Source organism: Carassius gibelio, chromosome A16 (assembly GCF_023724105.1).
Source record: "Carassius gibelio isolate Cgi1373 ecotype wild population from Czech Republic chromosome A16, carGib1.2-hapl.c, whole genome shotgun sequence".
Taxonomy (NCBI): Eukaryota; Metazoa; Chordata; class Actinopteri; order Cypriniformes; family Cyprinidae; genus Carassius; species Carassius gibelio.
In genome coordinates this window covers 240306-266797 of record NC_068386.1, presented here as the reverse complement: position 1 = coordinate 266797, position 26492 = coordinate 240306, and the positions used below count along the sequence as shown (strand labels likewise).

Here is a 26492-nt window from a genome sequence, read left to right as displayed (position 1 = left end):
TCCAAATGAGCTGTTATATACCAGCACCAGCGCAGCGCCGTAAAACCAGGAGAGAGAGTCACCTGCGGGCCGCTGGTCCGATGGAGGTGGACCTGCTCAAACCTGCACGGCACAATAAAACTCAAGCCTTGAGCGTCAGCTAATGCATTACGACAGTGTGAGCGTCTCTCCCGTCCACGTCATCTGTATTCAACAGAGCCGTCTGGCACCCGTCGTACACACTGACACACACAGATGCGTCCTGCGGTGGACAGGCCAGTACCAGAGCTGATTTATGGGCCTGCAGGCTTTAGGATGTACCAGGGTTTTATTAAACACCTTCTGGAGGCGCGGGCCTGACAGCGGCTGGATCCGTCCAGTTTAACAGTTTTTCAGGAGGTCAGTCAGAACTTCCTTTGACATGTGGCCAAGCAATTAAAGGAGGCTGAGGCTGGAACGCGATACAGACGTGCAGCGCCGGCTCTCAGCTGTTTTCGGCAGGGGCTCTCAAAAGTACCGACATTTTCTGCCAATATGTTCTCCATTTGATGGTGCAAGCGAGAGCAGCTTATAAACGCGGCGGGATGGATTTCACATGTGCAGCAGAGGAAGGCCTCGGTGGGAGGGATTCTCCGAGAGTGACCTCGATCGGAGCGGGATGTGCTGCACTTTTCTGTGTGGATCTCGCCGCTCGCTTACAGCTGGCTGTAAAAGCTCCACAGCCACAATTACTCCGACCGCTAGATTTATAAATCCCTCCTAATGTCACTGTGGATGCATTACGGCTCTAAATGGTGAAACTGATTGCTTGCCCCCTCTGTAACGGCACACTTGATGATTATAAATGAAATCATAAATAAGGCTGCTGGACTTTTACAGATTTTGGCACAGTAGACGTAGTAGTTCTGCCTGACCTGCGCAGGTCAACGTTTAACAGATTGCTGCTGTGGAGCGCGTCTGTGAGCAGAGAGCCGTGTTAAACATCATCATGATCTCCAGTGTTTCCTGCACAGGACAGCTGCTGCTGGCGAGGACCGATGTAGTCACGACCGACTCGAAAGAGATGCTTCTGATCCACACGGCTCATTTGGAAGAAAGGAAACGGACAGAGACTCAGATTAGCAAACACTGGCTGGAGACTCAGCTTTAACTTCAGCTGCACATCTGATCTCCTCAACTCGCTGTTTTAAAGTTACAGTACAAATATTTTTCAACTTAAATGAACTGACTTAATGATTCAGCCATAAAAAGGTGAAAGAATCAGTGTTTTAAATGAAACGTTTCAATAAATGCAACATACATTTTGTAAATTGTAGAACTATGTTTGATCCACATGTATCCAGTGGGATCATGTGTGTGAACGTTCAATAAATGCACTGTAGAAATAACTGCTGTTGACACTTGTTTTTATTTCTAATGTTGAGTCATTTAATTTACATGTTCCTCTAGAACTACATGTAGATACTGCAGGAGGCACAAGAATGAATGATAGAAAGTATTATAGATAACGTGTGTGTGTCCACTGGAATATCATCAGCTGCTCAGATTGAAGGCTAATGACAGATGTGAGAGATCACTAATGGAGTTGAACTATAAAAGTGAAGGCTGAGTTTACAGGTTTGCTCTGTGAGGACTTCTGCAGTCCTCCCTCCATCAGATCACATTAGGTAAACAGTGCTCAAGTGTGTTTTTGATAAACGCAATTTGCTGCTACGCTCTTTTCCAGTCTGAATGGTGTGTTCTGCCTCTTGTAAGTTAATTTGCCAAATCAACAGAAAGAATCGGGAGGTCTAATGAAAAGCAGTGTGCTGGCAGAGGAACAGCATGCCAGCGGTCAGCTCCAGAACACGCCGCTTTAATGTGGTGATCGCACGCTTGGAGTTTAAATGTTCGTTTCCATAAAAAACCCCACAAGCCTTTCCGCTGTGTTTTTAGGTCTTACTACTATTTCCTCCCTGAGGTTGGTTATCACACACACACACAGATTATGAGGAAACGTGTTTAAACGCTCCACTATCACACAGCTCTGCTCCGCTGACATGTCGACGAGCGACGGCAGGTTTGTGCTCCTCAGAACAGTTGCTAGGGCTGTTCTGGCCTCGACTCAAAGGCTTTACTGTTATTTTTAATACACGTATTACATGACTCTGCTCTGTCAACGGTTCAGAAAGAAGGAAATAGCAGAATGAATGTAAACAACATGAGCTTCCATGTTTTTCCTCATCAGCAGCCAGGCCAAGCACTGATTTGGTAATGAGACGTCAGCTGATATTTGTTGTTAAAGGGTTAAAATAATGGTCTCGCAGTGCTGCCGTTCACGCCTCAAGAAAACATATGAGCAGCTCAAAAGCTTCAATATACACACATACAGAAGCAGTATTGACACTGACTGAATGTATTATATCTCATAGTTTTCATGACTTTTTTATTATAAAATGTGGTAAATAGTCACACTGAAGAATGAGTGTATTTGTCCAACCTTAGCAGTGTATGTAGAAACACACACACACACACACACACACACACCATTTCCTACAATCAGAAACACAACCTGTCAAACACTCAGATGGTGTGAATAAACACTGAGCTCAGTACTATTTTTGATTTAACTGCACTGACTTCATTAGATGAGAAAAAAACCCGTCTTATATTTGAAGTTTGCATGAATTATTCTGTCATTTTCCTGTTTATTTCTGTGAATCTCTATTGTATAGAAATGAAGAAGACTTGAGTGATGAACATTGTATTCTCTCATTCACTGCAGATGTCCCGTCTGACTCGCTGAGGGACTTCTTCGTCCCAAACACGGCTCCAATTAACCAGCACAGGAAACACAAAACATGCCACAGCTGATGGTCGGCTTTCCCACTTTGATTAATGACCGAGAGTCTGAAGAACGCTTGCTAAAACAATTAGCAGAAGAAAGACGAATAACATGCTGGTGAAACCTGGAGCGAGTCCTGTTTAGATTTCAGCTCTGTATATTTGTATGGCAGCGCTGAAATGTTTTGTGCACTAGCGCTGGCAGAAAGTTCGCTTGCATTTGTTGATTCATTGTTAAGGTCTTAAATCAAAACCACAGCAAAGACCATGAGCTCTGCACTTGTGTTTTCACATTTTAATGGAACATACTGACTCTCTACGGCATCCATTAACTAACCATGTACAACACACACCTGACCAGAACGTAAAACACAGCAGAATCTATGAAAAACAATCATCACACATAAAACAGTAATCAATAAAACAATAATATAGACGTAAATGTAACTTCCAATTATAGAGTCTGTTACAGAAATATGTATTAAATGTCAGAAACACTGATACCTATCAAAGCTTCTAAATCACTATTAAACAGTTTATCATATGTGTTGTAACTATCCATTGTCCCATTTAGCAGTGTGTTCAGTCTTTAACCCTTCACTGATCCTCACGTCTGCTGCTCTATTCACATCCACACAGATCTGTCTCACATCTATGTCTGTCTGAAACACACCCAGAAACACTCTCACACACATCAAATCCTGTGGAATTATGCCACTCTCTGTGAAATCGTGTTTTACAAGTACTTTTACTTTAGGAGTTTGCCTTGTGCAGCCTGTCAATTAACGTCTGTGTCTCACTGATACGGAAGCATAACTGAGGCTGAGTGTGTGTAATCCTGATCTTGCTGTGTGTTTTAGGTCACATGAGCTCATACAGCATTAAGAGACATGACATATGAGTTCAGCGTGTCCCTGACCATCACACACACACTGCTGGACCCTTGTATGAGTGTGTGTGATTGGGTCATTTGTAGCTGCTAAGACACCACAATATACAATGAAACATTCTAATATAATATTCAACGAAACAATGAAACAAGCTGAAACTCGATCCATCAGAGGAGTCAACGTGTTCTTGTCTCTCTAATGGCCAATCGGCCGTTCTCTCTCTCTCTCTCTCTGTTGTCGCTAGTAATGGTTGTTATTATTCTGCACTGCTGCTGTTCTTATGAGACACAATACTCATGTTCACTGAACGCTGCTGTTACTGCAGTAAGACACTTTTAATGGCTTTTCTTGTTGCTTTTGGACAAGCATATCCTGATTTCTGCCATAAAGCTGCCAATCAAAATCACTCCATCTGGCTGAGGGTTTGCGCTGTAACCAGAGGAGTCATTCTGTCTGAATGTGAGCAGAGACCATGACAACTAGATGAGCCACAGACAGAGATCCCTTGTGAATACCTCATCACCTCGATGACCATCGGCCTAAGTCCTCTGCTCAATCTGACCTGAGCTGCAGCCTGGAATTAAAAATCGCCATGTTGGTTTTGTCTGGCAAGAGGAGATATGGCCCCCAAACTGAGTCTGGTTTATCCCAAGGATGTTTTTCTCCATTTTTTCTCAGTGTTACCCAGAAAACAGGATACAGGTTTAACTCATTCGAAATAGTTAGAAGTGATGATGTTACAGACCATTTCCTTGTATCGTGCATGCTGCGTATAACTGATATTAACTATATGTCGCAGCGTTACCGTCTGGGCAGAACTATTGTTCCAGCCACCAAAGAAAGATTCGCAAATAACCTGCCTGATCTATCTCAACTGCTATTTGTACCCAAAATACACATGAATTAGACAACATGACTGGCAACATGGGCACTATTTTCTCTAATAAATTAGAAACTGTTGCCCCCATCAAACTGAAAAAGGTTAGAGAAAAACGTACTGTACCATGGTCTCTCAAGAAAGTAACTCGTAGTCTTGAACGCAAATGGAGAAAAACTAACTTGGAAGTTTTTAGGATTGCATGGAAACACAGTATGTCCAGCTATAGACAGGCTCTAAAAACTGCTAGGGCAGAGCATATATACAAACTCATAGAAAATAACCAAAACAATCCAAGGTTTTTATTTAGCACAGTGGCTAAGTTAACAAATTACCAGACGCCACCTGATTCAAATATTCCACCAACGTTAAATAGTAATGACTTTATGAATTTCTTCACTGATAAAATAGATAACATTAGAAATACAATAGCGAATGTAGATTCTACAGCGTCTAATCCTTCAGTTTCATCCATCGCACCCAAAGATAAACTGCAGTGCTTTACAACCATAGGACAGGAAGGGTTAGGTTACCCAAACCCTAACCCTGACCTCGGAATAAGAGAGAAACAGACTAATATTAGCGTAGATGCCATTCTTCTAATGATGTAACAAGTACATCGGGTGTTATGGGAAGTTTTCCCAGTTCTGGTTTACCTAATTAATGCAGCCTAAAAATCCTTTAATGGATTTGGATATTAAAAGCATATTAGTATGTTATGTGTAAGCCAGGTTAAAGAGATGGGTCTTTAATCTAGATTTAAACTGCAAGAGTGTGTCTGCCTCCCGAACAATGTTAGGTAGGTTATTCCAGAGTTTAGGCGCCAAATAGGAAAAGGATCCGCCGCCCAGAATAATTTTGATATTCTTGGTATTATCAAATTGCCTGAGTTTTGAGAACGTAGCGGACGTAGAGGAGTATAATGTAAAAGGAGCTCATTCAAATACTGAGGTGATAAACCATTCAGGGCTTTATAAGTAATAAGCAATATTTTAAAATCTATACAATGTTTGATAGGGAGCCAGTGCAGTGTGGACAGGACCGGGCTAATATGGTCATACTTCCTGGTTCTAGTAAGAACTCTTGCTGCTGCATTTTGGACTAGCTGTAGTTAGTTTACTAAGCGTGCAGAACAACCACCCAATAAAGCATTACAATAATCTAACCTTGAGGTCATAAATGCATGGATTAACATTTCTGCATTTGACATTAAGAGCATAGGCCGTAATTTAGATATATTTTTGAGATTGAAAAATGCAGTTTTACAAATGCTAGAAACGTGGCTTTCTAAGGAAAGATTGCGATCAAGTAGCACACCTAGGTTCCTAACTGATGACGAAGAATTGACAGAGCAACCATCAAGTCTTAGACAGTGTTCTAGGTTATTACAAGCAGAGTTTTTAGGTCCTATGATTAACACCTCTGTTTTTTCTGAATTTAGCAGTAAGAATTTACTCATCATCCAGTTTTTTATATCGACTATGCATTCCGGTATTTCGGTAACACTTTAGAATAAGGTTCCAGTAGTTAATGTTAGTTAACTACTTTCGTTAACATGAACTAAGCAAGAACAATCCTAGCATTTATAAGTCTTAGTTCATGTTAATTTCAACATTTACTAATGCATTATTTAAATCAAAAGTTGGGCTTGTTAACATTAGTTAATGCACTGTGAATTACCATGAACTAACAATGAATAACTGTATTTTAATTAACTAACATTAACGAAGATGAATAAATACAGTAATACATGTATTATTCATTGTTTGTTCATGTTAATTAATACATTAACTAACATTAACTAATGGAACCTTATTCTAAAGTGTTACCAAGTTTTCTAGTCTGTGCAATAGAATGTTGTGGTCAATTGTGTCAAATGCAGCACTAAGATCCAATAAAACTAATAGAGAGATACACCCACGATCAGATGATAAGAGCAGGTCATTTGTAACTCTAAGGAGAGCAGTTTCAGTACTATGATACGGTCTAAATCCTGACTGGAAATCCTCACATATACCATTTACCTCTAAGAAGGAATATAATTGTGAGGATACCACCTTTTCTAGTATCTTGGACAGAAAAGGGAGATTCGAGATTGGTCTATAATTAACTAGTTCTTTGGGGTCAAGTTGTGGCTTTTTTATGAGAGGCTTAATAACAGCCAGTTTGAAGGTTTTGGGGACATATCCTAATGACAATGAGGAATTAATAATAGTCAGAAGAGGACCTATGACTTCTGGAAGCACCTCTTTTAGGAGCTTAGATGGTATAGGGTCTAACATGTTGTTGGTTTAGATGATTTAACAAGTTTATACAATTCTTCCTCTCCTATAGTAGAGAATGAGTGGAACTGTTCCTCAGGGGGTCTATAGTGCACTGTCTGATGTGATACTGTAGCTGACGGCTGAATGGTTGCAATTTTATCTCTAATAGTATCGATTCTAGAAGTAAAGTAGTTCATAAATTCATTACTGCTGTGGTGTTGGGAAATGTGAACATCTGTTGATGCTTTAGTTTTAATGAATTTAGCCACTGTATTGAATAAATACTTGGGACTATGTTGGTTTTCTTCTAAAAGAGACAAAAAGTAATAAAATCTAGCAGTTTTTGATGCTTTTCTGTAGGATATGTTCAGGGGCGGATCTAGAAAAATATTGATGGGGTGGCGTGAAGGGGGCAGGAATTTTTGAGGGGTGGCAACATATGGCAGACGTATATATACTGAATTTAGTCACAGTTATCACAGTTTGATGATAAATATATGTGCACACTACAAAAGGACACAGCTATCATTTACAAACTTAATCTCATGCAATCAATGTCTTGCATTTGAAACAGTTATAACAAACATTACAAACATATAAGGAATAAGTGACCATACCCCATAAGCACCACACACTCACTAATGCATACAGTATGCATCCACATGTCATTAAGAGCATTATAAAAGGTTCAGTGTTAAAAATATATAAATTTATTATAAGAAACACAAGACTTTAACAGCCAATGACATTTCCAGCTGGGGAGACTCAACTGATTTTCTTCTGTTCAGTGTTCATCATCATCTAACTCAACCAGTCAAGAGCTACATTTAGCCTTAGATGTTATATGAATATGGTCCTGAAGCATAGCTTTTATTAGCTGACAATAATAATAAACAAATAAACATTATAGGCACAAATACAAATGTACTTTTAGAAGTTGTTTCTGAAAAATATGGTGTTATTGTTTTGGCAAGCTTAAATTAAAACTTATATGAAAACTTGTGTGATATTCCTTTAAAATAATGTTTTAGTATATCTTTTTTTAAGTATATTTTACTGTGCAATTTCGTACATAATTTCTTTGAGTTAGACCAAACTTTAAAAAAAACTTTTGTTATTAGCTGATAGGCCTACTTGACATATAGCATACTCTACTGTGCAATAGTACTATATTTCTGTTTCTTCAAGTTATACCGAAATTTTATTTTGACAGGTTGTCGTAAAGACATTGCCGTTTCTGCCAGCCTGTGAATACGATACGTATAAATGACGATAATTTTATCAAGTGAAATGGTGAAATCCTCTCATGGCGCACTGACGTGCAAATGTGTAGCTTACATCATGCATCAATATAGTGAAGAGCTGAAAACACCACGTGTGCTTCAGTGTGTGTGTGTGTGTGTGTGTGTAGAGCACACATTCCCAGAGATGTGTATAACAAAACCTTAAGGGTTCCCATAAGCAGGATTGTATTGTTGAGCCCCCCTTCCTCAAATATGATGATGGAAAAAAAACCTAGGGGTGAAAAAATAACTTTAATCAAATAAAAAAAAAGAATAAATTGTATTATTTACAAATCACAATTGTAGCTCTCAACATTTACCTATGGCTATAACTTTATTATGACTCTAATTTATTTTATAGTCTCATGCATTCAGAAATCATGCAAAAGGAAACTAAGCAGTTTTACTATTATAAAACCATGGTTTATTTTTAGTAAGGGTTGTGATATGCACGTTTTTTGTTGAAGAAATTATAAAGCCTGTGTCATCTATAGCAAAAAGGTGTCCAAAAATGAAAGATTTAGTGAATATGAATAAAATGTTTGGTCAGTAGCCTAAACAAGGATTTGATCGTCCTGTAAGTGTTACAGCAGCAATCACATGGCATTTGTAATAACATGTACATAAATTGTTTATTTTGTATTTACCTACATTAGGTATTTTAACAATGTTATTATTAACCAATCATTATTGTCTCATTATTTTTTTTATATAATGCATTTTAAGCCATTTTAAAGGCTATTGATGGCTTAAGTCTGTTTTTATAGCAACAACAACAACAACAACAAAAATATTACAGTATATTAATACTTTGTAAATGATTAGAGTTTGGGGATCGCAAATCATTTGAATCAGTTCGGGAGTTCAAAGCGGATTTGCGAATTATTTGAGTCAGTTTGGGGATTGCAAATCATTTGAATCAGTTCGGGGTTCGGAGCGGGATCGCAAACCATTTGAATCAGTTCGGGAGTTCGGAGCGGGTTCGCGAATCATTTGAGTCAGTTCGGGGATCGCGAATCATTTGAATCAGTTCGGGAGTTCGTAGCGGGATCGCGAATCATTTGAGTCAGTTATGGGGATCGCGAATCATTTGAGTCAGTTTGGGAGTTCGGAGCGGGATCGCGAATCATTTGAGTCAGTTATGGGTCAGTTTGGGGTATCGCGAATCATTTGAATCAGTTCGGGAGTTCGTAGCGGGATCGCGAATCATTTGAGTCAGTTATGGGGATTGCGAATCATTTGAGTCAGTTTGGGAGTTCGGAGCGTGATCGCGAATCGTTTGAGTCAGTTATGGGGATCGCGAATCATTTGAGTCAGTTCGGGAGATCAAAGCGGGTTCGCGAATCATTTGAGTCAGTTATGGGGATCGCGAATCATTTGAATCAGTTCGGGAGTTCGTAGCGGGATCGCGAATCATTTGAGTCAGTTATGGGAATCGCGAATCATTTGAATCAGTTCGGGAGTTCGTAGCGGGATCGCGAATCATTTGAGTCATTTATGGTTATCGCGAATCATTTAAATCAGTTTGGGAGTTCAAAGCGGGTTCGCGAATCATTTGAGTCAGTTTGGGGATCGCGAATCATTTGAATCAGTTCGGGAGTTCGTAGTGGGATCGCGAATCATTTAAGTCAGTTTGGGGATCCGGAATCATTTGAATCAATTCGAGAGTCGGAGCGGGTTCGCGAATCATTTTAGTCAGTTTGGGAGTTCGGAGCAGGATCACGAATCATGAAAGATTTTGTGCTCGTAAATTTTCAAATTGGCAATAACCTTTAATTTGTTGCTGCCAACTGGGGTTGATCGGCACCTGGATAAGTTACTTTCCCGCCAAGCATTCACGAGTACACCTCTACGTATATTAATACAGTAAGTTTATGCGTATTTGGCGTGCTGTCCGGGTGAAGGGCTCTGAGCTCAGGATGTGGCCGGAACCCAGAGTACTCCCCCCGGTTGTGGTAAGAGTAGATGGATCTATAAGTGAGGAGAAATGGGGTGGAGGAGGGATGCTGAAAACTGTCAATGAACTGAGGTAGGTTCTGCTGTTATTTATACCTTTTCATGAGTTGATTACTGATTGGGCTCCACTTGTGTTAATCAGGTTAATGAACTGCGACTGCTCATCCCGAACTTTGTTATAAAACAGCATATACGAAATACCTCTAGTTTTGTTTTCCTCCAGCTGCACTCCATTTTTCGGGCTGCTCTCTTTAGGGTGAGAGTATGCTCATTATACCATGGTGTCAAACTGTTTTCCTTAACCTTCCTTAAGCGTAAAGGAGCAACTGTATTTAAAGTGCTAGAAAAGAGAGAGTCCATAGTTTCTGTTACATCATCAAGTTGTTCTGAGGTTTTGGATATGCTAAGGAATTGGGATACATCAGGAAGATAACTTAAAAAGCAGTCTTTTGAGTAGGTCCTGATGTGTTGTCTAACCCCAATAGAGTTCAGAATGTCTATAAATGCTTAGGATCTGTGATCATGTTTGACTGACTGTGAGCGTCCGTGAGCACCTGTCTGTGTCTGTGAACTTGAGCTCGACTCTCAGCATGCATCAGAGCAGAACTCCTTTAATTGGCAGATAAACACACATCACCCGTCTCATAACAGCATACTGACTTTGATATGAAATGAAAAATCCGCAAAAAGTCTGAACAGAGCAAAAATCACCGTTCCACACATTCATGCATTCATAAAGACCAGCAGCGGCTGTTTGCTCTTTAATTCAATAACATTTGCATTTGATTTTTAACAAGCTGCTTATAAAAGTGTGTGAGCATAGGCACAGATACACATCCATAAACACACCTCACTTTATGACTGCAAAACAGTAGTTTATGACACATCGCTTGCGTAACATCTTCATTGTTACAGCACATTTACTCTCCAATACACAAAACACACAATCAACTAACCTTAACCCAGCATCACACACTCATTTATAATCCCCTCAATATAATCACTTCTGAACTAAACAACGACTCCCAACATTTTCAGCATAATAAACTGAATGGTTGAGTCATCATGTTTTTATCAGACGTTCAAGATAAATCATATCAGTTAAGTATATCTATCCTTCCACTGTGAGCATCCGATATCAACCAGGTCAATAACCAGATTTACATTCGTTCATATACAGCCTGTTAGCTGCTGACACTTAAGAACAAGCAGTTTTCACGTACACTTGTGTGCTGACGACCAACAACAGTCTCTAAGTGTGAATGGAGTCGTCTTGCACAGTGAGTTCTGACCCTTCACCTGCTCTGCTCCTGTCTGGACCTTCATCTGAGGAGAAACACCACCGTCTCACACTCACTGACTAACGGACCCTCATTCTCCTGACCAACCCACCTGAGAGATTTACGGCCGCCCTTCACCCCGCAGCTCGACCACACAATCTCCCTCACAGCTTTTTCTCTCTTTATATGGTTTTATCACCTTTTGTCACTAACTGCTGATTCGTGATAGCGTTCAAAGGTGTGTCTTTCCCAAAGATAACAGTTTACAGTAGTTAATTGGTGATTAAATGGAAAGATGGCCCAGTAAAATCCTGCTACCAGTGAACAGTTTTAAAGTTTTTAAATGTTGAAGATCTGGAGTTCCATTCAGCAGGGCAGCGCTGAACTGCTCAATTCTATGCAAACTACAGCAGACTAGAGGCAAACAAACAGTGTACACAAATAGAAATGCAAATTATTTATTGAGTCCCTCTCTTTGGAACATAAGAAAAAGACAAAAACAAGAATGTTATTGTCAATCGCAAGTTGAATTGAGGCATGCACGACTTGGCATAAATATAATCAGATAAGCAGAATGACACTGGGATCACTAAAATGAAACGTCCTGTCGTTCACTCCTCCAGCGCTGAATGTTTCTATTGAGTCTCAGAATGTGTGAACGTCAGAAAAGAAGATGGTCCCTCGCTGCTCCTCTCAGTTGAATATTTATGACTGATGGGAGATAAGATAGAGCAGGCCGGGACCTCGATGTGCCAGCTGCTGCAGACCTTTGCTCGTAATAAAGCTGGCGAAAGATTCCCAGCAGGGAGGGGTTGCCTTTCTTTCCAGCTCATCCTGGGACGGAGGGCCAGCAGAGGAACGAGAGCAGAAGCGCAGCTACTGTAGACACAGCGAGAGGAGAGACTGTCCCACGGTCAATCACTGTCTGGAGAACACTGATGTATGAGCAGAAACAAATCATGGATCAGTGTGATTAGTGAAATGCTGCACACTCATCATGTCTGCTTTAATAACTGGTGCGGGACGCTTCACACGGATAGCTTTCACTACTTGGTTACAAAATACCTCTTAATAGCTCTTAATGTGACCAAGCAGCTTTAGTTCTGATTTTTAAGAGAAATAAAACTCAATTCATTGAGTAAGAAGCTATAAAAATGCATGTTACTTCAGCAAAATTCTCCATTTGATCTCACTGCTATCTAGGAGCTCGAACTGAGACTTTGAAGAGATCTCATGTGAGATTTGTGGGTTTGTTGCCCTCTATGTGCTGCAGATATCACTACACTGCACAATCTGATCTGCTCGACATCATGACAACTCCAGGCGTGCTCACTGCGTTATCCTGGAGCACAAAACACGTCTTATCATTAGCGTGTCGATCCTCCCGCTGTGCCGATGACACTGATAAGATAACGGCACATCACGTATCACCGGCTCCATCAGCGCTGGGACCCTGGACACTGGCGTCACAATGGCTAACCGAGGACACAAATGAGCGATACGGCCCCTCACGCTCAGCCTCATTTGAGAGCTCTTTGCTGGTGGGGATGCTCCGCCTGTCTGTCTGTCTGTCTCTGCTGGTCATAAAGACGCTGATGTGACAGAAGGTGTGTGTGATTAGCACAGACAGATTCATGTTGCTATAGGAGTTTGGAGAATGAGCTCAGAACATGTGTGTGTGTTAGGAAGGCATTACGAGCGCTAATGTCTCTGTGGATGTCTAACGAGAATCACTATTACGGCACCTTGACTAGTGTGTGTGTGTGTGTGTGTGTGTGTGTTTAGGACAAAGGCTGGTTTGGTAAAAGGTTGCATTATAAAGGCATTAGGTGTGTGTTCTCAGGGTCAGAGAGATGGCTCTTCACAAGCACTCGATTATCTGAGCAGATAGCAGACGGACGCAGCTCAAAGGTTCAGACAGAAAAACTCACAGCGCTTCTGGCTTTCACTAATACATTCCCACAATGCAGCAAACATATCATCTTTCAGATCAAAGAAGCTATAATTCAGCCATTCACAAGGATCAGTTATGTTTTTATGATTATTCACAATAACGTGTGAAATGAAATTTGAACCGCAACACAAATGTTCGCTCTGTTCTATGTTTCCCCACAGTTACTCGAGGACGGGACGATTCATTAATGATTGAAACTGTTACTGACAACCTGAGAAATCTGGCAGTACAAACTAAAATGACATAATTCAAACATACCTATTTATAACACATATCTTCAAATACTGTATTTGTACAAATATTAGAGTATATATATATATATATATGTATCAAGGGAGAAAGTGTATGCACGCCATAGATCACATATATAAATACTGGTAAAAAAAAATCATTTTCTGTCACCTCATAATTCAACCTTATTCCAAAAAATTTGTCTTTTTGATTACACATCAACTCTCTATTCTGTCAAATATGATTTGGCTCAACTAATATAACTTGTCACGAAACGATTGACCCAACATAACGTAACATGTGAAGATGATTCCTTGCTAAAAACGTAACATTTGTTTCAAAGCACATAATATTCAGGTGCTGTATTAAACACCGGCAGAGGCCTGACAGGACAGACTCACGTGGGAGAGAGCTGCGTTTGGGTGAGACGATGATTAATGAGCACTAATGAGTTAAAACCAGTCCGTGTCTGCAGTGCTATTTCAGGCCCTCAGAGAGAATGTTCTAGATTGCAGCCGGGATTCAGACGTCTGAGAGTCACAGACACACATAACACGTGTCCGACAATGCACTCTTATAACAACACCTTCATCATCATCATCATTATCATCTTCATTGTCATCTACAGCTAAATAAATGACAACACACAAACAGAAGATAACCTCGTGTTTGCTAGCACACAGACACACACACATCATTTCCTGCACTGATGGTGTTTGTGTAGCTGTTGCATTCATTCCACTCATGCTCTGTGATTAACTAGTCTGATCCCTAAATCAGAGCCCAACACACACACACACACACACACACATTCCTTACAGTGACGCACATCATGCACCCTGTAAATATAATATAATATAATATAATATAATATAATATAATATAATATAATATAATATAATATAAAGTCAAGTAAAAGTTAGAAGTTCATGAGAAAAAAACTTATTTATTTTAGCAAATTTTATTAGAATTATCAAAACTAACAAGTCAAATCAAAGTAAGGTCTGGTTATGTCAATGAACTGAAGATCTGCTCAGAATCATTCAGTAAGTGATTGTCTTTCTACAGTGACTCTCTGCTGCACAAAGATTCGATGAATCTGTTATAGATACTTACATTTTCACACGTTTTGCTGGCAGAAATCATGAGAACATGCTGTGATGCTGGATGCAGATTTTAGAATTATGTGTGATTAACATGTCAGCATTAAAACAGAAGAGTCATTCACAGACACACACACACACACACACACCACTGTCACCTCAAGTTAATCAAAACTCGATGTGTACTGTGGCGCTCTGCAGACATGACAGCTTCATAGGAGAAGTTCAGATGAGTGCCTGATGTGGTCATCTATTTTTCAGCAGTAATTGAGTTTGCGGGTCACACACACTCTCACACACAGACACACATATACACACACACCTGCTTTCCATAGACCAGCTGTGGCTGTTCTCCCAGCAGGGCCTCCAGATGGAGCTGCATCAGGGGACCCATCAGCTCCTGCAGGACTGTGCGTCTCGTCTTCTATGGGTGAAACGTGAGTGTGTTGAAGGTCAGAGTTTGTGACAGTATGATGTCATGTCCCTGTTTTTGGCTGGTGGAGGGAAGCTGTAAGCCGCTGCTTATAAACTCTGATTAATTAAAGATCAGACTCGCTCCTCCTGAAATTACGTTTAGCATCTTCACTGATTCATATTTTAAATTTGTTATAATTCTTGTTCTTCATTATGGACCAAAAATATAATCATTTGTACTTCATTATAGAAATGTCTGTGATTTTATTAAAATCCAAGATAGAAATCACACTGTTAATATTCCCTCCTCATATATCCAGGTCATATATCCTAACCCTGAATTTAAAAAAAAATGTAAATAAGAAATATGATGACAACTAAACTGTGACTCCTTTATTCTGTTGATACACAGTTCTGACCTGTTTTTTACTGTGAGCTGTGCTACATCTTCTCACCAGCAGAGGGAGGCACAGTCCGGCTGATCAATAATGAATTTGTTTTTACTCTGAGGAGAGAGGATGAGATGAGATGAGACCAGACTGCGGTGCTTACATGTGTGTCATCAGAGGGATGTGGGATAGAGAGATACCCATCATGCACTGTACTGTTTGGACGGCAGTGAGGGGAAAGCAGTTCATGGTGATTCCTGTTGACAGCTTGCGTTCCTCTCAAAGCTTCAGTGTCTGAGAATTAACAGGAGAAACAACCTGCTCATTATCAGCACGGCACAAAGACATTACAGGGACATGATCAAACTCATATTTTTTGTTGCAGTTTAATCCAGTTTCCACAGTTGTGACAGAAACACGTTGAGCAGAGGAAGCAGAAAGCGTGTTTCCAAGGAAACGGAGCTCATCGTCATGACGGCTCTCCCATGAGATACTGCGGGTGGAAGCAGCGACAAACAAGAACCAGAACGCAGACTCCTGTGCTGCTGCTGCATGTTCAACAGAAACCCTAGCATACAAACATAAGCTGTACACAATGAGAGAGGAGGATAGGAAAGGAAAGGAAAGGAAAGGAAAGGAAAGGAGGAGAGAATTGAGGAGTGGAGAGGAGAGGATAGGATAGGAAAGGGGAGGAGAGAAGAGAGGAGGAGAGGGGAGAGGGAAGGAAAGGAGAGGAGAGGAAAGATGAGAGGAGAAGAGAGGGGAGCAGAGGAGAGGAGAGGAGAGAGGGGAGGAGATGAGAGAAGAAGAGAGGAGTGGAGAAGAGAGACTGAAAAGGGAGGAGTGGAAAGGAAAGAAGAGAGGAGGAGAGGACAGAGGGAAGGAGTGGGGAGGAAAGGAGAGGGGAGGAAAAGAGAGGAGAAAAGAAGAGAGGAGGAAGGAGAGAGGAGGAGAGAGGATGAAAAGAGAGGAGAGGGGAGGAAAGGGGGAGGGGAGGAGAGGAAGAGAGAGGGGAAGGGAGAAGAGGAAAGGAGAGGAAGAGAAGAGGTGGAGATGAGAGAGGGGAGGAGAGGGGAGGAGGAGAGGTGAGGAAAATAGAGGAGGAAAGAAGAGAGGAGGAAGGAGAGGAGAGGAGAGAGAGAAGGAGAGGGAAGGAAAGGAGAGGGGAGGAAAAGAGAGGAGAGGGGAGGAAAGGGGGAGGAGAGAAGAGGAGGAGAGAGGGGAAGGGAGCAGAGGGAAGGAGAGGAAGAGAAGAGGAGGAGAGGAGAGAGGGGAGGAAAGGAGAGGTAAGGAAAAGAGAGGAGGAGAGAGGGGAAGGGAGCAGAGGGAAGGAGAGAGGAGAGGAGAGAGAGAAGGAGAGGGGAGGAAAAGAGAGGAGAAAAGAAGAGAGGAGGAAGGAGAGAGGAGGAGAGGGGATGAAAAGAGAGGAGAGGGGAGGAAAGGGGGAGAGGAGGAGAGGAGGAGAGAGGGGAAGGGAGAAAAGGAAAGGAGGGGAAGAGAAGAGGATCGAGGAGAGGAGAGAGGGGAGGAGAGGGGAGGAAGGAGAGGTGAGGAAAAGAGAGGAGGAAAGAAGAGAGGAGGAAGGAGAGGAGAGGAGAGAGAGAAGGAGAGGGGAGGAAAGAAGAGAGGAGGAAAAGAGAGGAGAAAAGAAGAGAGAAGGAAGAAGAGAGGAGGAGAGGGGATGAAAAGAGAGGAGAGGGGAGGAAAGGGGGAGGAGAGGAGAGGAGGAGAGAGGAGAAGGGAGAAGAGGGAAGGAGAGGAAGAGAATAGGAGGAGAGAGGGGAGGCAAGAAGAGGTAAGGAAAAGAGAGGAGGAAAGAAGAGAGGAGGAAGGAGAGAGGAGAGGAGAGAGAGAAGGAGAGGGGAGGAAAAGAGAGGAGAAAAGAAGAGAGGAGGAAGGAGAGAGGAGGAGAGGGGAGGAAAAGAGAGGAGAGGGGAGGAAAGGGGGAGGAGAGAAGAGGAGGAGAGAGGGGAAGGGAGCAGAGGGAAGGAGAGGAAGAGAAGAGGAGGAGAGGAGAGAGGGGAGGGAAGGAGAGGTAAGGAAAAGAGAGGAGGAAAGAAGAGAGGAGGAAGGAGAGAGGAGAGGAGAGAGAGAAGGAGAGGGGAGGAAAAGAGAGGAGAAAAGAAGAGAGGAGGAAGGAGAGAGGAGGAGAGGGGATGAAAAGAGAGGAGAGGGGAGGAAAGGGGGAGAGGAGGAGAGGAGGAGAGAGGGGAAGGGAGAAAAGGAAAGGAGGGGAAGAGAAGAGGATCGAGGAGAGGAGAGAGGGGAGGAGAGGGGAGGAAGGAGAGGTGAGGAAAAGAGAGGAGGAAAGAAGAGAGGAGGAAGGAGAGGAGAGGAGAGAGAGAAGGAGAGGGGAGGAAAGAAGAGAGGAGGAAAAGAGAGGAGAAAAGAAGAGAGAAGGAAGAAGAGAGGAGGAGAGGGGATGAAAAGAGAGGAGAGGGGAGGAAAGGGGGAGGAGAGGAGAGGAGGAGAGAGGAGAAGGGAGAAGAGGGAAGGAGAGGAAGAGAATAGGAGGAGAGAGGGGAGGCAAGAAGAGGTAAGGAAAAGAGAGGAGGAAAGAAGAGAGGAGGAAGGAGAGAGGAGAGGAGAGAGAGAAGGAGAGGGGAGGAAAAGAGAGGAGAAAAGAAGAGAGGAGGAAGGAGAGAGGAGGAGAGGGGAGGAAAAGAGAGGAGAGGGGAGGAAAGGGGGAGGAGAGAAGAGGAGGAGAGAGGGGAAGGGAGCAGAGGGAAGGAGAGGAAGAGAAGAGGAGGAGAGGAGAGAGGGGAGGGAAGGAGAGGTAAGGAAAAGAGAGGAGGAAAGAAGAGAGGAGGAAGGAGAGAGGAGAGGAGAGAGAGAAGGAGAGGGGAGGAAAAGAGAGGAGAAAAGAAGAGAGGAGGAAGGAGAGAGGAGGAGAGGGGATGAAAAGAGAGGAGAGGGGAGGAAAGGGGGAGAGGAGGAGAGGAGGAGAGAGGGGAAGGGAGAAAAGGAAAGGAGGGGAAGAGAAGAGGATCGAGGAGAGGAGAGAGGGGAGGAGAGGGGAGGAGAGGGGAGGAAGGAGAGGTGAGGAAAAGAGAGGAGGAAAGAAGAGAGGAGGAAGGAGAGGAGAGGAGAGAGAGAAGGAGAGGGGATGAAAGAAGAGAGGAGGAAAAGAGAGGAGAAAAGAAGAGAGAAGGAAGAAGAGAGGAGGAGAGGGGATGAAAAGAGAGGAGAGGGGAGGAAAGGGGGAGGAGAGGAGAGGAGGAGAGAGGAGAAGGGAGAAGAGGGAAGGAGAGGAAGAGAATAGGAGGAGAGAGGGGAGGAAAGGAGAGGAGGAAAGAAGAGAGGAGAAAGGAGAGCGGAGAGGAGAGAGAGAAGGAGAGGGGAGGAAAGGAGAGGGGATGAAAAGAGAGGAGAGAGGAGGAGGGGATAGAGGGAAGGAGAGGAGAGAGGGGAGGAGAGGAGAGGAAGAAAAGAGGAGAGGAGGAGAGGAGAGAGAAGGAGAGGAGAGAGGGGAGGAGAGAGGGGAGGAAAGGATAGGAGAGAGGAGAGGAGAGAAGGGAGAAGAGAGGAGAGAGGAGGAGAGGAGAGGAGAGGAGAGAGGAGGAGAGGAGAGGAGAGGAGAGAAGGGAGAAGAGAGGAGAGAGGAGGAGAGGAGAGGAGAGGAGAGGAGAGAGGAGGAGAGGAGAGCGGGAAGGAGAGGAGTGGAGTGGAGAGGATAGAAGAGAGGAGGAAAGGAGGAGAGGAGATAAGAGGAGAGGAGGAGAGGAGAGAAGTGGAGAGGAGAGAAGAGAGGAGGAGAGGAGAGGAGAGAGGGGAGAATAGGAGGAAAGGAGGAGAGGAGAGAAGACAAGAGAGGAGAGGAGAGGGGAGGAGGAGAGGAGAGGAGAGGAGAGGGGAGGAGAGGAGGAAAGGAGAGGAGAGAAGAGAGGAGGAGAGGAGAGGAGAGGAGAGAGGGGAGAATAGGAGGAAAGGAGGAGAGGAGAGAAGAGAGAGGAGAGAGGAGGAGAGGAGAGAAGAGAAGAGAAGAGAAGAGAAGAGAAGAGAAGAAAAGAGAAGAGAAGAGAGGAGAGGAGAGGAGGAGAGAGGAGATGGGAGAATAGGAGGAGAGGAGAGAAGAGAGGAGAGGAGGAGAGGAGATGAGAGAGGAGGAGGGGAGGAAAGGGGGAGGAGAGGAGAGGAGGAGAGAGGGGAAGGGAGAAGAGGGAAGGAGAAGAAGGGAAGAAGAGGAGAGGAGAGTGGGGCGGAAAGGAGAGGTGAGGAAAAGAGAGGAGGAAAGAAGAGAGGAGGAAGGAGAGAGGAGAGGATAGATAAGGAGAGGGGAGGAGGGGAGAGGAGAGAAGAGAAGAGAAGAGAAGAGAAGAGAAGAGAAGAGAAGAGAAGAGAGGGGAGGAGGAGAGCAGAGGAGAGGAGAGAGGAGATGGGAGAATAGGAAGAGAGGAGGAGAAGAGAGTGGATGAGAGAGGACAGGGGAGAGGGGAGAATTTTGCATTTGTAGTCTAACCATAGACTGTAAAAAAATGTCACTCATAGACTCCTCAACAGCGGTTTTGAAGCCTAAAGTGTGCAGAGCGGGCCGTCGCCATCTTGGCAGCGCGTCACCGCGCGACTCTCCCGGATAATCGAAAATGGGCAATAGACCAAATAGACCAAAATAATTTTTTGAACCAGGCTGTAAACATGTTTTTTTCTGCTGTAAAGTTGGGCATTTTAACATGGGGAGTCTATGGGACTGACTCTCTTCTGCAGCCAGCCTCAAGCGGCCAGTCGATGAATTACAGTTTTAGTCACTTCCTTATTGGCTTCACGAGAGAGAGCGCGAGGTTGCCGCTCGAGTCCAACTGAAAAACTTTGTTTCGTTCTCAGAGAAAAGCCAAATCTGCAAATATTGCTGCAAAATTCGAAGCATCGTGCATCACCTGAGGTAGAAACACAGTCCAGAAACAAAGAGCCGATAGACACACTCTCAAAGGCCAAAACTGAAATACTGTTACACATGTACATAATGTTCCATTTGTCAGTCCAGCAGTTGCTACAGGAAAATCGCTATTATTATTATTATTATTATTTATTTATTTTCTATATTTTTTCTATATGTATCTATGGGTATATATGATATTTCCATATTAGTTATATATTACATATTATTTATAAAATATAAATAAATGTTTAGATGTTCTAATGTAAATGTTCAGATGTTACACCATTCTCTTTGTCTTGCTAATAAAGCTATTTGAATTGAACGTACTGTTGTGCAAAGGTTTTTTTTTTGTTAACTATTTCTTTAATATTTGTATTAAGAAAGTATACATATACTTATTTAATTATTTTACAGATGTGTTTTTGTTTTGTTTATAAATTATATAATAATTTATTCCTTAATTCATGTAATGGACATTGCTTTGGCAATACTGTGCAAGTCATGCCAATAAAGCTCAGAAGCCCATTTTCAAAAGCATCATGATAATGTTCTACTAAGAGCAGAAAAAATATTTTCTTGACAATTATCATTATTACCATAATCCAAAAAAAGAAAACAATACACTCTCATTACTGTAATGCATCTAGACAATCTGCTTAAGTTTCTTGTAATTGCCATGATTTAAATGGCTTTTGTTAGATTCTTCTCAAAGCAACAGTTTTTATTCAATGATTTGTTAAATAAATGTTAGGCAGCACATCCAACACTGACATTTATTTTATTACACATTAGAGTTATGAGATTTTGGGGGTAATTGTTTCATGAAAATACTGTCACAATGCAAAAAAAGCACTGAGAAAATTGCAATCTCAGTGGTTTTAAAAAGAAAATAAATTATGAGCTACAAAGATAACAAATCCACACAGGTAATAAACACATTAGTGCTCATTATTAGCTGATTCAGATGTTGTGTACAGCTTTCTAGCACAGAACATGAGCTCAAGTACATTATGTAATGAATCTGATTCTGTCCTCACATCCACATTTTAAGATTACACCAGAAAACACCTAAACACACATATTGGACCTTTACATGTGAGCATATACTGTTTAATTCTAATGCAGCACGATGTCAGACCTCTGACCCCAACCGTCAGGATCACATTCTGCATTTACAATTCAAATCAAACAACAGCGATACTAACAAATGAAGAATGATAACTTGACGTATCACCTCTGACAACTGTAGAACAGAAATTGGTTTGCCTTAGGGACGTGTGAAATTCATTCAAAAGCAACAAAACATAGGAGTATGCCGTACGGTTCACGGGCAAATCCCAAATGGAAGTGATCTTCCCTATCCCCTTGGAGTGGGGATTTTGAGTGAGCAGGGGCACATGCATGCCATTATGTAGCATAACTGTTGCAAATAAACACAGTTAATATACACAGTTAATAACGCACGTGCCCTGCTCACTCAAAAGTCTCCACTCCAAGGGGATAGGGATGATTACTTCTATTTCCTCCATGAACAGTTTGACACTGATAATCGTACCGACACATCCCTGACAAAACATCACTGAAAATCAGTTGTTTCAAAGTCGATTTCAGATGGACTGTTGTTACATCTCTGATGGTGTAAAGATTTACCTGGATCACTATAAACAGGACCATCCTTAGGACCCCGCACTTGAGGGGTCCCCACAGAGATTGTGAACGGATTGAAAGGGGCCCTGTGTCAGCTAAGGACGGCCCTGACTGTAAACCTTCATTTACAGATAGTCAAAATAATATCAGTACAGTTAATCTAGTCACTTCAATTGTTTTTCCTTTCTGTATAACAGCGATAGAGAAAACATCTATCTCACTGCATATATAGTGACAACCAGGAGAGATTCAGCACTAAATCCCCTGAACCTTCCACCAGTAAAGACCTGCTGTTCCCTCAAACTAAACGAAGCTGCTGCGCATGCTGGAGAGAAAACTGAGAGAGATCCCAGAAGAAGGAGTTGATTCACTAAGGGTCCCATCCCTGCTCGTATATACATACACACACCATTATTATGATCAGATGTTCTGCGAGTCTTGCTGTTGAGATCAGAATTAGGTGTGAGATCTATGATGAAAACGCACCACTGACATCAAGCTGTTCCCGTCTAATGCAGAGACATGTTTAAACTGTGATCACTGGGTGAACTGCGACTCATGTTGGACAGACTGGCCATCAGTGTTTTGACTTTGTGAGCATAGTAATTCCTCAGATTCACAGACGGAGCCTCCTTTATTCCCCCGTCGAAGTTGCAGCTCCGCATGACGGTCTCCAGCTGTTTCTGTCTCTTGTAAAACAGAGAAAATTTATTAAATATCAAAGTGATAGGAAGCACGACAACCAATATTCCTGCGAGTATGCAAGCTGAGGCCGTCAATTTGCCCACGACGGAGCCAGGAACAACGTCGCCGTATCCCACAGTGGTCATGCTGACCGTGGCCCACCACCAGCCGGCAGGGATGGTGTTCAATCCCTCGTTGTCCTCTTTCTCGACGGTGTAGGCCATGACGGAGAAGAAGGACACTCCCACGGCCAAATACAGCAGCAGCAGGCCGATCTCCTTGTAGCTGTTCTTGAGCGTGGCTCCGAGCGAGCGCAGGCCTGTGGAGTGACGCGCCAGCTTCAGGATGCGGAAGACCCTCATCAATCTCAGCACCTGAGCCACTCGACCCAGGTTCGCCAGTGCTGGGCTGCTCTCCGCCACCAGGTTAATGACCAGGGTCAGATAAAAAGGCAAGATGGACACCAGGTCGATCAGGTTCAGAGGGTGTTTGAAGAAATGCAGAAGGTCTGGTGCCACAGCGAATCTGGAGAGCAGCTCAAACGTGAACCACCCAATTCCAAAATGCTCCACGACCTCGAAGCGAGGGTCCTCACGGGGCTTTCCATCAGCGTCCAGCTGCGTGAACTCGCTCATGCTGTTCATACACATGGTGGCAATGGAGACCAACAACACCAGAATGGAGAAGATACTGATGAGCCGGCTGGGGATGGAATAGCCAGGATTGTCCAGCATCAACCAGATTCTCCTCCGGACGCTTCCGAGCAGCTGCTTGTCAAATTTACCGGCATCATTGTAGAACTCCAGGATCTCATCAAAAGATGAAGTGGTGCTCCTCTCTTCACTCTTGTCATCCCAGTCGGTCTCCTCGGGTTCCATCATGCGGCAGTGATAGGAGCCGCTGCAGCACGAGTCGAGGAACAGCTCGTCAATGCCCCAGTACTCAATCTCCTGACTGAAGGAAAAGATGCAGAGCTCATCCATGACGTGTAGCCGCCCCGTGTTGTAGAAGTGTAACACATAAGGGAAAAGCGCCGGATTGCGGTCAAAGTAGAACTCATTTTCAGAGTCGTCGTAGTCGTCGCACAGTTCGAGGATGGACTCTTTGGACCGACACCTTAGCAGGCGAGCGAGTCTGGTCTCGGGGAAGCGAGAGAGTCGCTTGGACAGCAGCCGCCGCCGGAAGCCTCCCACATTGATGCGTATAGCGCCCTCCTCCGGCGCGCAGGCGCTCTGCACGCTCATGACGGATCACTCAGAGGATGAGGGAAGCACAGTCTTCTGTGAGTTTGGTCTGTCTCTGAGGAGCTGCAGTCTGGTGAAAATTAAGCAGAATGACAAAACCGTTTACAAACGTTCTCCCATCAATATATCCATTTACTGCATCGGCTCCCTCGAAGCGGCAGATATCTTCACAGGAACCTTTCATCTGTCACAAGAATCGCGAACAGCTCGATGAATCCTCCCGGTTAAGCCGATCTCGGTGAACTCGTTTCTTATTCACATGCAGTTTCTGTGAATATGATTCATATGTGAGGCGTTTTAGAGCGTGATAAACTCACGGCGATATTCCAGCGTTCACAGCACGCGCACAGCTGCAGGCGCGCGCACGACAGTGACGCCGCTGAATCCCGCACATGACGGGGGCGATATCATGATACAAAAACACGCTTCTGTCCGTTTAAAATGTTAAAACGCTGATGACTTTAAGTCAGCTCTGGAAAATATCCCACAGTGTCCACAGAATCCACGGAGACCCGACGGGCGTGTCTACTGTAAAAATATGATATCTGTCATGATCATAACTGGGTAAAGCATCTCAGGAGCCTTTTTTTGGCAGTTGTGGTTTACACTAGATAAAGTAATGTATGGATAAAAAGTGTCTGACCAATAAATGTCAAAGCAGCTTCGAACAGTCGAACAGGAAAATAGATTGTCAGTAAACCAAGAGTAATTTTTCCAGCTAAATTCATTTTATTGATGATTCAGTGATTTCAGTCATCACCCATTTAAACTCTATTTCAAAAGTGTTGGTGACAGAAATGGAGAAAAAAACCTTGGGAAAAATGTAAATGTTTAGACTTCCAGTTGAGAAAAGCCCACTTAGAACAGAGCCTTTGTAAGTAATATACAGACAACTTAGCCTTTTATTTTCTGTATCTTTAAATAAAATTTTCTTTACTTTTATGATGATCATGAGCCATTTTGATTTGTGTTATGTTGGTTGTTTGTTTTATTTTTTAAGGTTTCATTGGCCACTTTTGCTACTGTAAACCTTACAATCACACATTAAAACATATTCTCAGTGTTAGCATGCAAGAATGTCCTGTAAAATAAGATAATAGATCTACTGTCCATCCAGCACAGACTGCCCCCGCCTGCAACTCACACACACTCACAGAACACAATTGTCCTGCCCTGCACAAAGAGTCCTGTAAGCATGAACAGGCACACACACACAAACACACACACACACACACACACACAAGGGTGGAGAGAGAGATAGAGAGAGAGAGTCCCAGCACTGCCTCCCGTTCCTGTTCTGGAGAAGCCGTATGTATTTCTACTCATAAATGTTTTCTTGAAGATACTGCTGTTGATATGCATAAGAAGTGTGGAGTGAGCTTTTAATTCAAGCCTTATTAGTCTTGTTATTTTGTTGGCTGTTGAGTGGTTGCTTATCATTAAGTATTTCTGGGGCTTGTACCATGATGGTAGCTGAACAAATTCAGAGTTACAGGGTAAATTTTGAGTTGACAAAACCAAACCTCTGCAATTCGGCTTTGTTGGTACCATGATGCTGTTCATCAACTTTCTTTGTTAGCGCTTATTGTGATCCTGAGTTTATGGAGAACAGCCAATCAGGAGCCTTGCAACACAAAGCAAGTTTGATTTACTTCTCGCGAGAGACCCAGCGAGATTCAAAACTAAAGGTTAAAGGTTTTATTAAAGGTTAAGAGAAAAGAATATGACAAACTTAAATGTCATTTGAAAAATTAAGGAGGACAAATAAAATAAATTATCTTGCTCTATTAGTGCAGTCACAAGTGAAACTTGTTAACTTAATTCATACATTTGAAAATACATAGTAATGGACACTCGAACATATAAGGTCAATAACTGTTAAACTAAAATTGCTTTTGTGTAAAAGATAGATAATAATAATATGATGACTCCGTTATTATCATTAATGCCAAATTTCTATTTGTTTTTTTTTAGCAATAGTGACCTTTATTTTGGAGCAACATTAACTGGAGTGACTTTGTGTCAGAGATGTTTCACTTCTCTTACATCTGATTAGTCCAGCTTCAGTCTGACATCTCTAACCCAGAACATAACCTTCCCCGGAGCAGGTTAGCCGTGGAATGTAATTTAATATGGCAATGAATGCCGCTAAAAGTCCAGCCACTTACATGGTACCTAAAAACCCAGGATTAAACTAACCTGAAATTTACCTGGCAAGCCAGCTAAGCCAGCTAATCCAGCTTCATGGTACAGGCCCCTGGTGTTTGATGTCAGGTTGTTTCATAAGTTTTTTTTTTTTGGTTGGTTGTTTGTTTGCTTTCTTTATTTTTATTTTATGGAGTTTTAAATGAAGAAAGTCAATATTTTCCAAAATTAATAAAAGAGTAATAATATATATATATATATATATATATATATATATATATATATATATATATATATATATATATATATATATACAGCAGCTGAATGTCAGAGAGATGAATATGACCACAGCTGTTGAATTTGTGTCTGTTGTTCTTTTCATTTACCAGTGGTGCAGTGTGTTTGTCTCTTTATACACCTTGTGGAAAGGACAGGTCAAGATCCAGGATGGAG

At 42.5% G+C, this 26492-nt stretch overlaps 1 protein-coding gene across 1 annotated transcript in view; it reads right to left on the bottom strand.

The window, feature by feature from the left end:
• Nucleotides 1–24237, bottom strand: part of LOC128030016 (potassium voltage-gated channel subfamily S member 2-like) — a 52867-nt gene extending 28630 nt beyond the window's left edge. The window contains exon 1 of the mRNA XM_052617476.1: nucleotides 22244–24237. Coding sequence (XP_052473436.1) covers nucleotides 22476–23894 — 1419 coding nt within the window. The 5' untranslated portion in view covers nucleotides 23895–24237 and the 3' untranslated portion in view covers nucleotides 22244–22475. The remainder of the gene's footprint in view (nucleotides 1–22243) is intronic.
• Nucleotides 24238–26492: the final 2255 nt, after the last annotated feature.